The following is a 13,659-nucleotide window of genomic DNA, read 5'->3' as shown; positions in this document are numbered from 1 at the left end:
GTTAATTTGCTGCTGTATTGCAGATGGGTAAGAAATGGTTTTAGAGTAAGAGTTCATGCCTCCCATTACAGAGAAACGAGAGTGTTACGCTGAACATGCACAAGACAACTGTTTAAGATGTGTACAACATTCAACAGAACAACACTGCAAGTAGGAAAGAATGGAGTCAAGAAATCAGCATTCAATGGCTTAGGACACAGCCTGACTGAACCATAACTCACCAGCACACTCACTGATAAGATCAGTGGCTGCCCTACACAAGCCAACTGCAGCCAGGGGAGCGGTAATGGAGGCTAATGTTGGACCAATGACTGCCAACCAGGGATGCTTCAACAAGGACCAGCCGGCCTGGGGAACCATGAGCGAGGTTAATGGGGATATGACACGATCTGTTAACACAGATGGCCGTTAACCTCGACACAGAGGTGCAGTCACACAGTTTCAATTTGTTAGGATATGTTCACAATAGGCTTGAACCCAGGAAGAATTGTACTGGTCTGAGAAAATGCCGTATTTTTTTGTTTCAGTTTGTTTACATTATTTTGCCTTACATTGTCATTCATACATGTGGGGTTGAGTTTGTTTTCTTTTGTACGAGGACTGTGGTTCTAGACCTGCTCCATATAGTATATACAGTGAATAGATTTCTACCATTTGTAGTATATGTACTGTGGAGTGTATGATGCCTGATGGAAAATAAAAATGGTTGAATTTTATGTTCACATGCTGCAAGAAAAAGCATGAGAACCCTTTGGTGTTACCTGGATTTCTGCATAAATTGGTCATAAAATGTAATCTGTTCTCCAGCTAAAACCAGCAGGACGCAGAGCAACTCAACTGAACTACAGGGACGATTCCAAACTCACTGCAAACCCCCCGCCCCAAAAAATACCCAAATAAAACATGCAACCCTTTATCAGGATGCAACATTTTGATGTGACACCTAATTATTTTATTGAAACACAAACAACATGGCACAACGTAAGCTACAGTTCCACGAAGACCGCTTCGAGGTCTACATTATTTCAGGCTGAGTAGGGAGCAGTACGAACGCCTCCTGCAGAGACGTCGAGGTATAGCATTTTTCTATTATCCCAAATCTCGGACCAATGGGACACCGAATTTATTACGACTTCCTCCATTTTCCCCTTACTGTTTCCAGTACAAATAGCACTCAGAAATCCTCTCCGCCAGCCCCTCTCCTATTGGAGGCTGTTTCTGACATTACCGCAACACCACTCTCGAATAGAATTTTTTTCTATTTGAGGGCGCATCGTGTCAATTGCTCTCTACACTTCTCACACGTTGCCATGAGCGGTTGTGAGAAAGCCTTGAGTCTTCAGCCAACCATTGAGGAATCTTCAGCACCTCAGGGCGCATTCTGTGCCAGGGGCGTGCAGAGAGGTTGGAGGGGCATATCCTGAAGGTAAAAAGGGGGCACGTGGAATTTTTTATTGATTTATTTATTTATTTTTTATTGTGGAAGGTATATAACGTGTGGACAAAATTTTCATTTGTGACCATGCAATACAAATTTGTAGCTCCTTACTGGAGGGATGGGTAAGCTAATTGAACGCTCCTTTTTTTGGAAACTACTAAATTACACTTGCCTTTAAGGACAACGTGCGTTAAGGTTTCGAGTATAGATGCGTGCAATTTGCTGACCCAGATGTCAAAGTTCTTCATCAGAATTTAACTCACTAATTAGTATTTTGTGCGCACATTATATCTATTTTGGCCATAAAAAAACAACCCAAAAAAAAAAAAAAATCCCATGTCATGTCTGGGCTCCTTGGATGTTAGTGGTTTTATTCTCCGTAGCTTTTTTCTTTTCTTTCTAATAAAACACACAGTTGAGAAAATCCTGATGTGAGGAGGTGGTCCAACTCACTTTTGACATCCATGGCATAGCACTGCTTCTCTGCCGTTAATTACTTTGTGATAAATATATATATATATATAATATATTATATGTATCTTATACACTGGCGGCACAGTGGATGACTGGTTAGCACAACTGCCTCACAGTTCTGAGAACCTGGGTTCAAATCCCAGCCCTGCCTGTGTGGAGTTTGCATGTTCTCCCTGTGCCTGCGTGGGTTTTCTCCGGGTACTCCGGTTTCCTCCCACATCCCAAAAACATGCATGGTAGGTTAATTGAAGACTCTAAATTGCTCGTAGGTGTGAATGTGAGTGTTAATGGTTGTTTGTTTCTATGTGCCCTGTGATTGGCTGGCGAGCAGTTCAGGGTGTACCCCACCTCTTGCCTGAAGATAGCTGGGATAGGCTCCAGCACGTCCGCGACCCTAGTGAGGATAAGCGGGACAGAAAATGGATGGATGGATATTATATACTGCATTTATACAGTCCCCTCCAAAAGTAGTGAAACGGCAAGGTCAAGTCCTTTGTTTTTGTTGTATACATTTATGTTTCAGATCAAAAGATGAATATGAGACAAAAATTAAGAATTTCAGGTTTTATTTCAAGGCATTTACATCAAGATGTGTTGAACAACTCAGGACAGAGCACCTTTTGTTTGAACCCACCCACTTTTCAAGTATTGGAACATGTGCCTGATGGGTGTTTCTAGTTACTCAGGTGTTGTCTTTTGGATTTGATTGCTTAAACATTAGATAGTGCTTCTTTTTAGTTTTGGGTTTCACCTGTGAAAGCAAACACGAAGACCAGACCTTTCTCCCATAGACAGACTGTCTATGGGAGAAAAGCAAACTATTTTGAAGCTGAGTGAAGAGGCAAAATCCATCAGAGCTATTGCAGAAAGATTGGCCATAGCCAATAAAACAATTTGGAATGTCCTGAAAAGGAAAAACTACTGGTGTACTGATCAACAGACATCAAACTGGTCGGCCAAGGGTATCAACAGCAGTTGATGACAGAAACATTGTAAGAGCTGTGAAGAAACACCCAAAGACAACAGTCAGTGACATCACTGCCAACCTCCACAGGGCAGGGGTGAAGGTATCACAATCCACGTTCGAAGAAGACTTCCAGAGAAGAAACATACAGGCCATACCATAAGATGCAAACCACTCATCAGCAAAAAGAATCGGAAGGCAAGATTGGATTTTGCAAAGAAGCACAGATATGAGACACAAAAGTTTTAGAAAAAAGTTTTTTGGACTAATGAGACCAAGATTAACCTCTACCAAAGTGATGGAATGGCCAAGGTATGGAGAAAGAAAGGATCTGCTTATGATCCAAAAAACACAAGCTCATCTGTGAAGCATGGTGGAGGTAATGTCATAGCTTGGACTTGCATTGCTGATTCTGGAACGGGCTCACTAGTCTTTATTGATGATGTAACTCATGATGATAGCAGCGGAATCAATTCTGAAGACTACAAAACCATTTTGTCTGGCAAGTTACAGACAAATGCATCAAAACTAATTGGGAGAAGCTTCATCATTCAACAAGGCACTGACCCAAAACACACTGCCAACACAACGAAGGACTTCATAAGGGGGAAAAAGTGGGAGGTCTTAGACTGGCCAAGTCAATCACTGGTCTATTACAATACTTTTGCTCACTTGAAAAGAGGGTGGCTTCAAACAAAAGGTGCTCTGTCCTTATTCAGCTGTCACATTTGTTGATTTATGTTGTACTGTTTTTTTTTAATGAAACCACTACTTTAGGTAAGGTGTGAAAGAATTACCTCTTGGTCAATTCTTCTACCAGAGCATGCCCAACAGGGCGTTAACTGTTCAAAGATAATTAGAGATAATGAAACTGCACATTAGCAATCATGGTGTGGGACATTTTAACCTAATTAACAGTCCTAAAGACCTTCAGCATTATATCGTCACTTGTCATATTTGCCTGTAGTAAAACAGTAAGTTGCACACACGGCTCGAGCAACAGAAAGCTACAAAGTGTTGGTTTCTCAGTGCTTGTCTCAGTCTTTTTTAAGCCAATGGGTTCAAGTCCAAGTGAAGTTGTGGCTCATTGCTGTTCAAGTCCAAGTCGAGTTGCAAGTTTTTTGATATTGTCAAGTCGAGTCTAAAGTCATCAAATTTCAGTGCAAGAAACATGAAAGCCTGCATGGAGTTTGCTAAAAAAAACACCTGAAGGACTCCAAGGTGGTGATAAATAAGATTCTCTGGTCTGATGAGACCAAGATAGAACTTTTTGGCCTTAATTCTAAGCGGTATGTGTGGAGAAACCCAGGCACTGCTCATCGCGATAAGGTCCCAAAAGTGAAGCATGGTGGTGGCACCATCATCCTGCGGGGGTGTTTTTCAGCTGCAGGGACAGGATGACTGGTTGCAATCGAAGAAAAGATGTATGCGGCTAAGTACAGGGATATCCTGGACAAAAATCTTCTACATAGTGCTCAGGACCTCGGACAGGGCCGAAGACAATGACCCTAAGCACACAGCTAAACTAACAAAGGAGTGGGTTCAAAACAACTCCGTGACTGTCCCTGAATGGCCCAGCCAGAGCCCTGACTTAAACCCAATTGAGCATCTCTGGAGAGACCTGCAAATGGCTATCCACCAACCTTCACCATCCAACCTGACAGAACTGGAGTGGATCTGCAAGGAAGAATGGCAGAGGATCCCCAAATCTAGGTGTGAAAAACTTGTTACATCATTCCCAAAAAGACTCATGGCTGTATTAGCTCAAAAGTGTGCTTCTACTAAATACTGAGCAAAGGATCTGAATACTCATGGGTGTGTGATATTTCAGTTTTCCATCCATCCATCCATTTTCTACCGCTTATCCGGGTCGGGTCGCGGGGGCAGTAGCTTTAGCAGGGACGCCCAGACTTCCCTCTCCCCAGCCACTTCATCCAGCTCTTCCGGAGGGATCCCGAGGCGTTCCCGGGCCAGCCGAAGGACGTAGTCCCTCCAGCGTGTCCTGGGTCGTCCCCGGGGTCTCCTCCCGGTGGGACGTGCCCGGAACACTTCACCAGGGAGGCCTCCGGGAGGCATCCGAATCAGATGCCCCAGCCACCTCATCTGGCTCCTCTCAATGCGGAGGAGCAGCGCCTCTACTCTGAGATCCTCCCGGATGACCGAGCTTCTCACCCTATCTCTAAGGGAGAGCCCGGACACCCTGCGGAGGAAACTCATTTCGGCCGCTTGTATCCGGGATCTCGTTCTTTCGGTCACGACCCACAGCTCATGACCATAGGTGAGGGTAGGAACGAAGATTCACCGGTAAATTGAGAGCTTCGCTTTTCGGCTTAGCTCCTTCTTTACCACAACGGACCGATACAAAGTCCGCATCACTGCAGACGCTGCACCGATCCGTCTGTCGATCTCCCGTTCCATTCTTCCCTCACTCGTGAATAAGACCCCAAGATACTTGAACTCCTCCACTTGGGGCAGGATCTCATCCCCGACCCGGAGAGGGCATGCCACCCTTTTCCGACTGAGGACCATGGTCTCAGATTTGGAGGTGCTGATTCTCATCCCAGCCGCTTCACACTCTGCTGCGAACTGGTCCAGTGAGAGTTGGAGGTCATGGTTTGATGAAGCCGACAGAACCACATCATCTGCAAAAAGCAGAGATCCAATACTGAGGCCACCAAACCGGACCCCCTCTACGCCTCGGCTGTGCCTAGAAATTCTGTCCATAAAAGTTATGAACAGAATCGGCGACAAAGGGCAGCCTTGGCGGAGTCCAACCCTCACCGGGAACGAGTCCGACTTACTGCCGGATATGCGGACCAAACTCTGACTCCGGTCGTACAGGGACCGAACAGCCCGTATCAGGGGGTTCGGTAGCCCATACTCCTGAAGCACCCTCCACAGGACTCCCCGAGGGACACGGTCGAACGCCTTCTCCAAGTCCACAAAACACATGTAGACTGGTTGGGCGAACTCCCATCCACCCTCGAGGACCCTGCCGAGGGTGTAGAGCTGGTCCACTGTTCCACGGCCAGGACGAAAACCACACTGCTCCTCCTGAATCTGAGATTCGACTTCCCGACGGACCCTCCTCTCCAGCACCCCTGAATAGACTTTACCAGGGAGGCTGAGCAGTGTGATCCCCCTGTAGTGGGAACACACCCTCCGGTCCCCCTTCTTAAAAAGGGGGACCACCACCCCAGTCTGCCAATCCAGAGGCACTGTCCCCGATATACAAGCGATGTTGCAGAGGCGTGTCAACCAGGACAGCCCCACAACATCCAGAGCCTTTAGGAACTCCGGGCGAATCTCATCCACCCGCGGGGCCTTGCCACCAAGGAGCTTTTTAACCACCTCGGTGACGTCAACCCCAGAGATAGGAGAGCCCACCTCAGAGAACCCAGATTCTGCTTCCTCATGGGAAGGCGTGTCGGTGGAATTGAGGAGGTCTTCGAAAGTATTCTCCCCACCGACTCACAACGTCCCGAGGTGGTCCACTCGGACTCAATGTCCCCCGCATTCCCCGGAACATGAGCAAAGTTCTGTCGGAGGTGGGAGTTGAAACTCCTTCTGACGGGATTCTGCCACACAGCAGACCCTCACGTTACGTTTGGGTCTGCCACGTCGGACCGACATCTTCCCCCACCATCGGAGCAAACTCACCACCAGGTGGTGATCAGTTGACAGCTCCGTCCCTCTCTTCACTCGAGTGTCCAAGACATGCGGCAGCAAGTCCGATGACACGACCACAAAGTCGATCATCGAACTGAGATCTAGGGTGTCCTGGTTCCAAGTGCACGTGTGGACACCCTTATGCTTGAACATGGTGCCCCCGCGACCCGACCTCGGATAAGCGGTAGAAAATGGATGGATGGATGGATGGATGGATGGATGGATTTTGAAACCTGGTCAGCCTCTCTGGTACTGTTTTTAATTGGTTCAGCTACTACATCACAGATCGAAGTTCATTTTGTAAGTATGTGTTAGATTTATCTCACCAAACATAATAATGAATAAACACAAAAGGAATGAAGACGTTGGTCATTTTACTCATGAGGAGGGCGCATGGGAGATTGTTCAGGTTACAGCCTCTCAACACGCTCTAAACAATCTCTCCCGTCGCTCCTGCATTTATTTGAAAATAGGGAGGTTTCTAAGTTTACAAGACATAACGTACTAAGCTACAAGACACAACACACTAAGGGTAGGGTTTCAAGGTGAAAACATGGCACCTGCCACGTCCCGGCCACGTCCTTCTCTCAGATGATTCCTGCTGAGTCATCTTCTTGAAGGCGAGACATCTTTCTTTCTAAACATTGTCCATAATACTAATGCAAGCTAAGCAAATAAATGATAACTTCTACAATATATCTAACAGTATGGATACACATTTCTCCAGAACACACAAAATTGAATGTGGGGTCCCCCAAGGGTAAATTCTGGGTCCCATTATTTTTAATCTGTGCTTTCCCTTGGGGAAACGTCATCAGGAGACGCGGCATCAGTTTCCACAGTTAGCAGAGGACACACAGTTAGCAGAGGACACACAGCCAGACCACACCATTACATTTATTCAAGTAGGACTTTTGACAAATTGTACTTGTCCGAGTTGTTTTAATGCATCATACTTTTTACTTTTACTTGAGGATTTATACTAAGAAACGGTACTATTACTCCGTTACAGTGATCTACATGCCACTTGCTACTGTTATTTTTTCTAAATCAATGACTGCGTGCGCGATCTATTTTTAGACTTTGCCTTTGACTTCCACATAGTGCACCGTTGCGCCAATCCAACGTGATCACTAGTGTCATTTAAATCCAGTTCACCAATCAAATGACAGCCACATGACCACACACAAAGCCTTCGTAAACTTCAAAAAGCATTGCGTTTGTGTACATTCTCATATAGCATGAAAACAGTTGTCTGGGGTATATTTAGTACATTGTGTGCATATAGTATATTGAGTAAAGTGTTGAGTGTGTTCTATGGAGCACTTTATATTGTATAAGCTGTAAATTTGTGCTTTTTTTTGGTCATTCTAAACGTATTGTTACATATCTGTATTCAGTAAATACGGTCACCAGACATAGACTGGTCTTCTTCCCATTTATTGATTGGTAAGTGAGATTTTTTTTTTCCCCTTTGTGGACGAAGCTTCACTATTTGCTTAACAAACTCCGGCGGTTCAAGGGTGGTCTGGAGTGTTGGTATTCTTTTTTTTTTATTGCGACTTTTAATTTATTGTATTGGAGAAAGTTTCCGCCTGTTATTTGGAATTCTTGGAACAGTTCCTCACGTGTCCTAAAAATATTATCGTGAAATAGTTGTGGTAGGTGTTCAATTCCATGTTGTTCACGTGCTAAAATAAAGGGGTATATTGTAAATTTCGAAATCTTGGATTGTGCCAGATTGGGGAGAGCATGCTGGGAGGTAATTCAGATCCTGTAGCTTCTAAACTTTTCCACCAACCTGTTAAAGTGGATGCGATTACTGGGTTGTTGAAGCATTTATGGCATTTAAAACGTCGAAATAAACGACGGTTTTGGGCAGTTTGATGTTGTTGCAGTCTATCTGTTCCAATTCTAGCCAAGAATGATGCTGCACATTGTGGTGCATCCATTTGATGAGGTATTGTAATGGGTTAGCCTCCCTCCTGTTTACTTTTCTGAAGAGTGGATGAACTAATTCTATTTTTCTTATTTTTTGAATAAAATATTATGATGGCAGAATCTAATGTTTGAAACCATTTAATGTGGGTTTAAATGGAATCATTGAGAATAAGCAGGTCTTGAAGTGGTTATGCGCTCTCTACAATTGTTTTTGTGTTTTTCGTTCGTCTTTGGAGACATTACACGATTCACTTAAGAAAAAAAAGCTTAACATTGAGCTAAAACGTCGGAGCGGGAAGGAGTGTGTCACACTCTACACATCCCGAAAGCCTCCTTTGCACAATATAATCTTATTCCAAGTGTTGCAGTGAGGCGACTGGTCATTTTAACAAAGTTAAGACACACTTTTGTCCGCCGCCGCCAGTGGTCACTAGCCCGTTTTCGTGTGCGTTCTTCATTGGTTTTCGCCACTCTTCGGGGTCGGCGGCCTGTAGGCATCGAAACTGGGATTCCGGGAGAACCGGAACGTTAGTCCCGATTCCAATCGCACAAAAGGTACTCTATCCTTAGTTGTTTAACACATCTAGATGTAATTACCATGAAATGAAAGCTGGAATTCTGAACTTTTGTCTCATATTCGTCTTTTCATCTGAAACCCAAATGTCTTCAATATACAACAAAAACAAAGGAATTGACCTTGCCGTTCCAATAACTTTGGAGGGGACTGTATCATTCACATTTGCAATACATTGGCTCACTTGAAAAGTGGTTGGGGGTTCAAACAAAAGGTGCTCTGTCCTGAGTTTTTTTAAACACATGTACAGACCCTTTCCAAAAAATGTGAATATCATGGAAAAGTTTATTTATTTCCATAATTTCATTCAAAACGTTCAAGTTTCATAGATTATAGATTCAGTATTTGTTTATTTTTACATAATTTGGGTTTTCAGTTCATAAAATTCACAACATCAGGAATTCAAAAATAAATTTTGCAGGCCATAAATGTTTTAAACTGAGTGTCACACACTAATCATCTACTAAACTCAAAGCACATGCACAGGTTTCCCCAGGTATCATTAAATTGCTACGGTTTGGCTCAATTGTCTCAGTTGGGTTCAATCTGGGCAAGACTGCAGACTTGAAGACTTGCAGACCTGGCTAGAAGACCATCATTAATACCCTTCGTAGGCTGGGGAAGCCATAAAAGGTTCATAGTTTAGGAGGCTGGCTGTTCACAGAGTGCTGTGTCATAGCATATCAATGGAACGACAAAATGTAGCGGGAGAAGATGCACCAGCAAAAGAGATGACCATGGGCTTCAATGGATTATCAAACAGAGAAGATTCAAGAATCGAGCAGAGATTCAGAAAGAGTGGAATGAGGAGAGTCACAGCTTCAAGAACCACCACATTCAGATCTAACCAGGATATGGGCTACAACTTTCGGGTTCCTTGGGTCAAGCCACTTCTGAGCCTGAGCCAATGTAGGAAGCGTCTCAACTGGGCGAAGGAGAAGAAGAACTGCACTGTTGGCCAGTGGCCCAAGGTCCTCTCTAAATTTGAAATTGTTTGAATTGCGGGCCCTGAATGTATAATCCCTGAAAATTTAACTTTTTGAATGGAATTATGGAAATAAACTTTTCCATGATATTCTATTTTTTGGAAAGGGTCTGTTGATGTAAATACCATGAAATAAAAGCTGGAATTCAGAACTTTTTTTTCATTTTCATCTTTTGACCTGAAACCCAAATGTCTTTAGTATACAACAAAAACAAACGAATTGACTTTGCCGTTCCAATCCTTTTGGAGGGGACTATACACACACTCACACACACACACACACACACACACACACACACATCTCTCTCTCTCTCTCTCTTTCGCTCTCTCTCTCTCTCTCTCTCTCTCTCTCTATATATATATATATTTATATATATACACACACACACACACACACACACACAGTGCCAACAGAAAGTATTCACACCCCTTCACGTTTTCCACACTTTGCTATGTTAGAGACTTATTTCAAAGTCATTTGAGTATAGTTTCCTTTAAAATAAAATAAAAAATATATATTAAAAAATCTACATAAAATATCCCATAATGACAAAGTACAAACCTATTTTCAGACAGTTGTGTGCAGTTATTTTGAAGTGTAAACATTTAAACATAATAGGTACATAAGAATTAAAACCCTTGGGTCAGTATTTTGTTGAGGCACCTTTGGCAGCAATCACCTAGACTTGGGTAGGTCTCTAAAAGCTTGGGCTTTAGTATAAGTCTGTAAATAGCAAAATGTGGAAAAGTGAAGGGGTGTGAATACTTAGTCACGGAGCTCAACTACAGTGATATTTGGGTTCTTCTTTACCTCTCTCACCCACTTTTCAAATTAGCAAAATTATTGGAACATGACTGATGGGTCTTTGTAGTTGCTCAGGTGTTGCCTTTTAGATTGATTGCTTAAACATTAGACACTACTTGTTTTTGGCTTTGGGTTTCACCTTTGAAAACTGCATTTGCTCTTCAGCAAACATGAAGACCATAGAGGTGTTTATGGGAGAAAAGAGAAACCATTTTGAAGCTGAGAGAAGAGGGAAAATCGATCAGAGCTATTGCACAAACATTGGGCATAGTCAATACAACATCTGTGGAGAGATCTGAAAATTGCTGTGCACCAACACTCCCCATCCAACCTGATGGAGCTTGAGAGGAAGAATGGGCAAACCTATTTTTCATAAATTTGCAAAAACATTCCCCAAAACCTTTTTAATGTCATTATGGGGTGTTGTGTGTAGAATCTTGAAAGGAAAAAAAATAATTTATTCCATTTTGGGATGAGGCTGTAACATAAAATGTGGAAAAAGTGAAATGCTGCGAATACTTTCCGGATGCACTGCAAATGAGTTCGTTAGGGGAAAGATACTAGCTCCCAAAGGACCTGACCTGTCCTCTCCTTCACTATCACACTCCTTCAAATCTGTATTATACAAATGAACCAACCCCTCAACACACAACCTGAGAGGGAAATTAAAAATAAAACTACCTGGCAAAATAAAATCATTAAAACAACAAAGGTTGCTCGCTCCATGTCATTTTTCCCTGTGAGAAGGCAGTCCTCTGAAGTATTTTTAGGTGAGGAGTGGTGCAAATGGTTTATTCTCTGGGTTATCTACTGCGTAAAAATGAGCACTATAAATTTTCAACCACCCCTGCACATGCTACATTTGATTGTAATGTAAAAGAGGGGCTCAAAGCTGAGCTGAAAGATATGGGACATGACACATTATGTCAAGACCGGCAGGTGGTCTCTGTGTGTCTGTGCGTGTGTGCGCGCATGTGTGTGTGCGTGTGTTTCAATGGATTACCTAGCTGACTGGATTTTCTTGGCTCTCCAGGAGAGGGTTGGATGGTAGGGAAGAGTGTATGCAACACTGGAGCCTGGGTGGCTAACCATCTTGTACTGTGGTCTAAAAATCCTCTGCGAGGCAGGAGTACAGTGAAAGGAAAAGGCTGGACCTGTGAACGGCAAAGTTACAATGCTAACGATATTCAGATACTGTAACTGAGATACTATCATTGAGACAAATTAACTAAATTCTCAAAGAGGCAGGCACACGTTTTGACTGAGGATTTTGTCAGGTATACTTTTCAAAAAGCCAACATAAAATGAAGGGAATAACAAAGAATGCTTTTTTTATGAGCCGAATAAATCATGATCTTTATCCTTGTAAACTTCATCTGCGTTGCCTTTTTTGGTGCCTTAAAGCTTCATTCATTATAATATTTTACAGATTTATTGGTGTTAAGAAACAGATGACAAAATAGAGTAGAATGAGCAGAATGGAGACAAGCCAAAGGATTTCATTTCAACCGCCTGACAAATATTGATGTACATCCCTTTGGTACGTTTGACTTTTCAATTAGTACATCTCTTTGGTACGTTTGTGACTTTTCAATTACACGATTACACAGTATTTTACTTTTCATTATTCATCATTCATGTTTTAATTTTTTCATTGAATACTTTTCATCATAATTACTATTTTTCTGCTGGGTGGCTGGGATAAACTTGTCAGACACAATAAGCAAGACCTTATGATACTTTATCAAATTACAGTAGACCCCCTCATCTTCCCCATATTCACAGGGGTCCAATGTATTGCCAAAGGTTACCAGACAACCAACATGGAAAGTGCTATTTGAAATGAACAAAGCATCAGCTTGTTGCCTGGTTCTATTGACATTTCCATTTTCTGTTGAGAAGAGTCAAAATTCAGATATGTGTCACACATTTAAAACTCGCATGAAATCAGATATCCTCTGATCAGACTAAGACCTCCAAATGCACGGCAGGGGCTCTATCCTGCCGTTGAGAACCTGTCGTTGAAATATGTCTAGCACAAAAAACAAATAATGTAGCACAAGAAACACCCACTCAAATTAGTGGTCTAAATATGGTGCATTAGAGGTGCACCTCCCATCAAATACGGAAAACTATTGCCGACAGTGGCCAGTTGAGTAAGACCAAAGTTACCTGTACAGTGATGCCTCAAGATACGAGATAGATAAAATAACACCAGCCAAGTGTTTGAAACCATTTAAAGCTATGGACAAGAGATTTATTTTACGCCGGAGCACTTACGAAGATACATCTGCAGAAGACATGAGACAATGATGTGGGGGATTCACTCAAAAGCAGATCCGCAGACAAGCACGCATAACATTGTCTTGTGGGGTGCAAATGTTATTGTGTACTGTTGAGTGCAGGTTTTCTTTTATTAAAAGATGTAAAACAAAAAATTTTTGGCAAGTAACCGCTGACAAGAGTCAGACACTTCCTGCTCACGGGAGCAGAGAGGGCGGGGGACGGAGGTCGAGCGAGTGTGTAGGTGTGTGTGAGTGAGAGAGAGATTTTTTTTAAATAATTTTTTTTGGGGGGAATGGAATGAATTAATCGTGTTTCTATTCATTTTAATTGGGTAATATGTTTCCAGATTAGAGTGTTTTGAGATAAGAGCATGGTCATTGAATGAATTAAACTCGAAATGCAACACTGTACTGAAACTTACGGGGGACGAGTCAGCCCAGAAAACCCAACTCAAAAGAATGTAACATTTCTACATGATTGTTTACTTAAAGGTGAGAGCGCACATTGTCCTACTCATTAAGTT

At 42.8% G+C, this 13,659-nt stretch overlaps 1 protein-coding gene across 1 annotated transcript in view; it reads right to left on the bottom strand.

Annotated features, from left to right (window-relative positions):
* zc3h3 (zinc finger CCCH-type containing 3) overlaps positions 1-13,659 on the bottom strand; it is a 114,980-nt gene that overhangs the window by 32,052 nt on the left and 69,269 nt on the right. The window contains exon 4 of the mRNA XM_061684467.1: positions 11,854-12,004. Coding sequence (XP_061540451.1) covers positions 11,854-12,004 — 151 coding nt within the window. The remainder of the gene's footprint in view (positions 1-11,853; positions 12,005-13,659) is intronic.

Source organism: Phycodurus eques, chromosome 8 (assembly GCF_024500275.1).
Source record: "Phycodurus eques isolate BA_2022a chromosome 8, UOR_Pequ_1.1, whole genome shotgun sequence".
NCBI classification, from domain to species: domain Eukaryota; kingdom Metazoa; phylum Chordata; class Actinopteri; order Syngnathiformes; family Syngnathidae; genus Phycodurus; species Phycodurus eques.
This window is presented reverse-complemented; position numbering and strand designations above follow the sequence as displayed.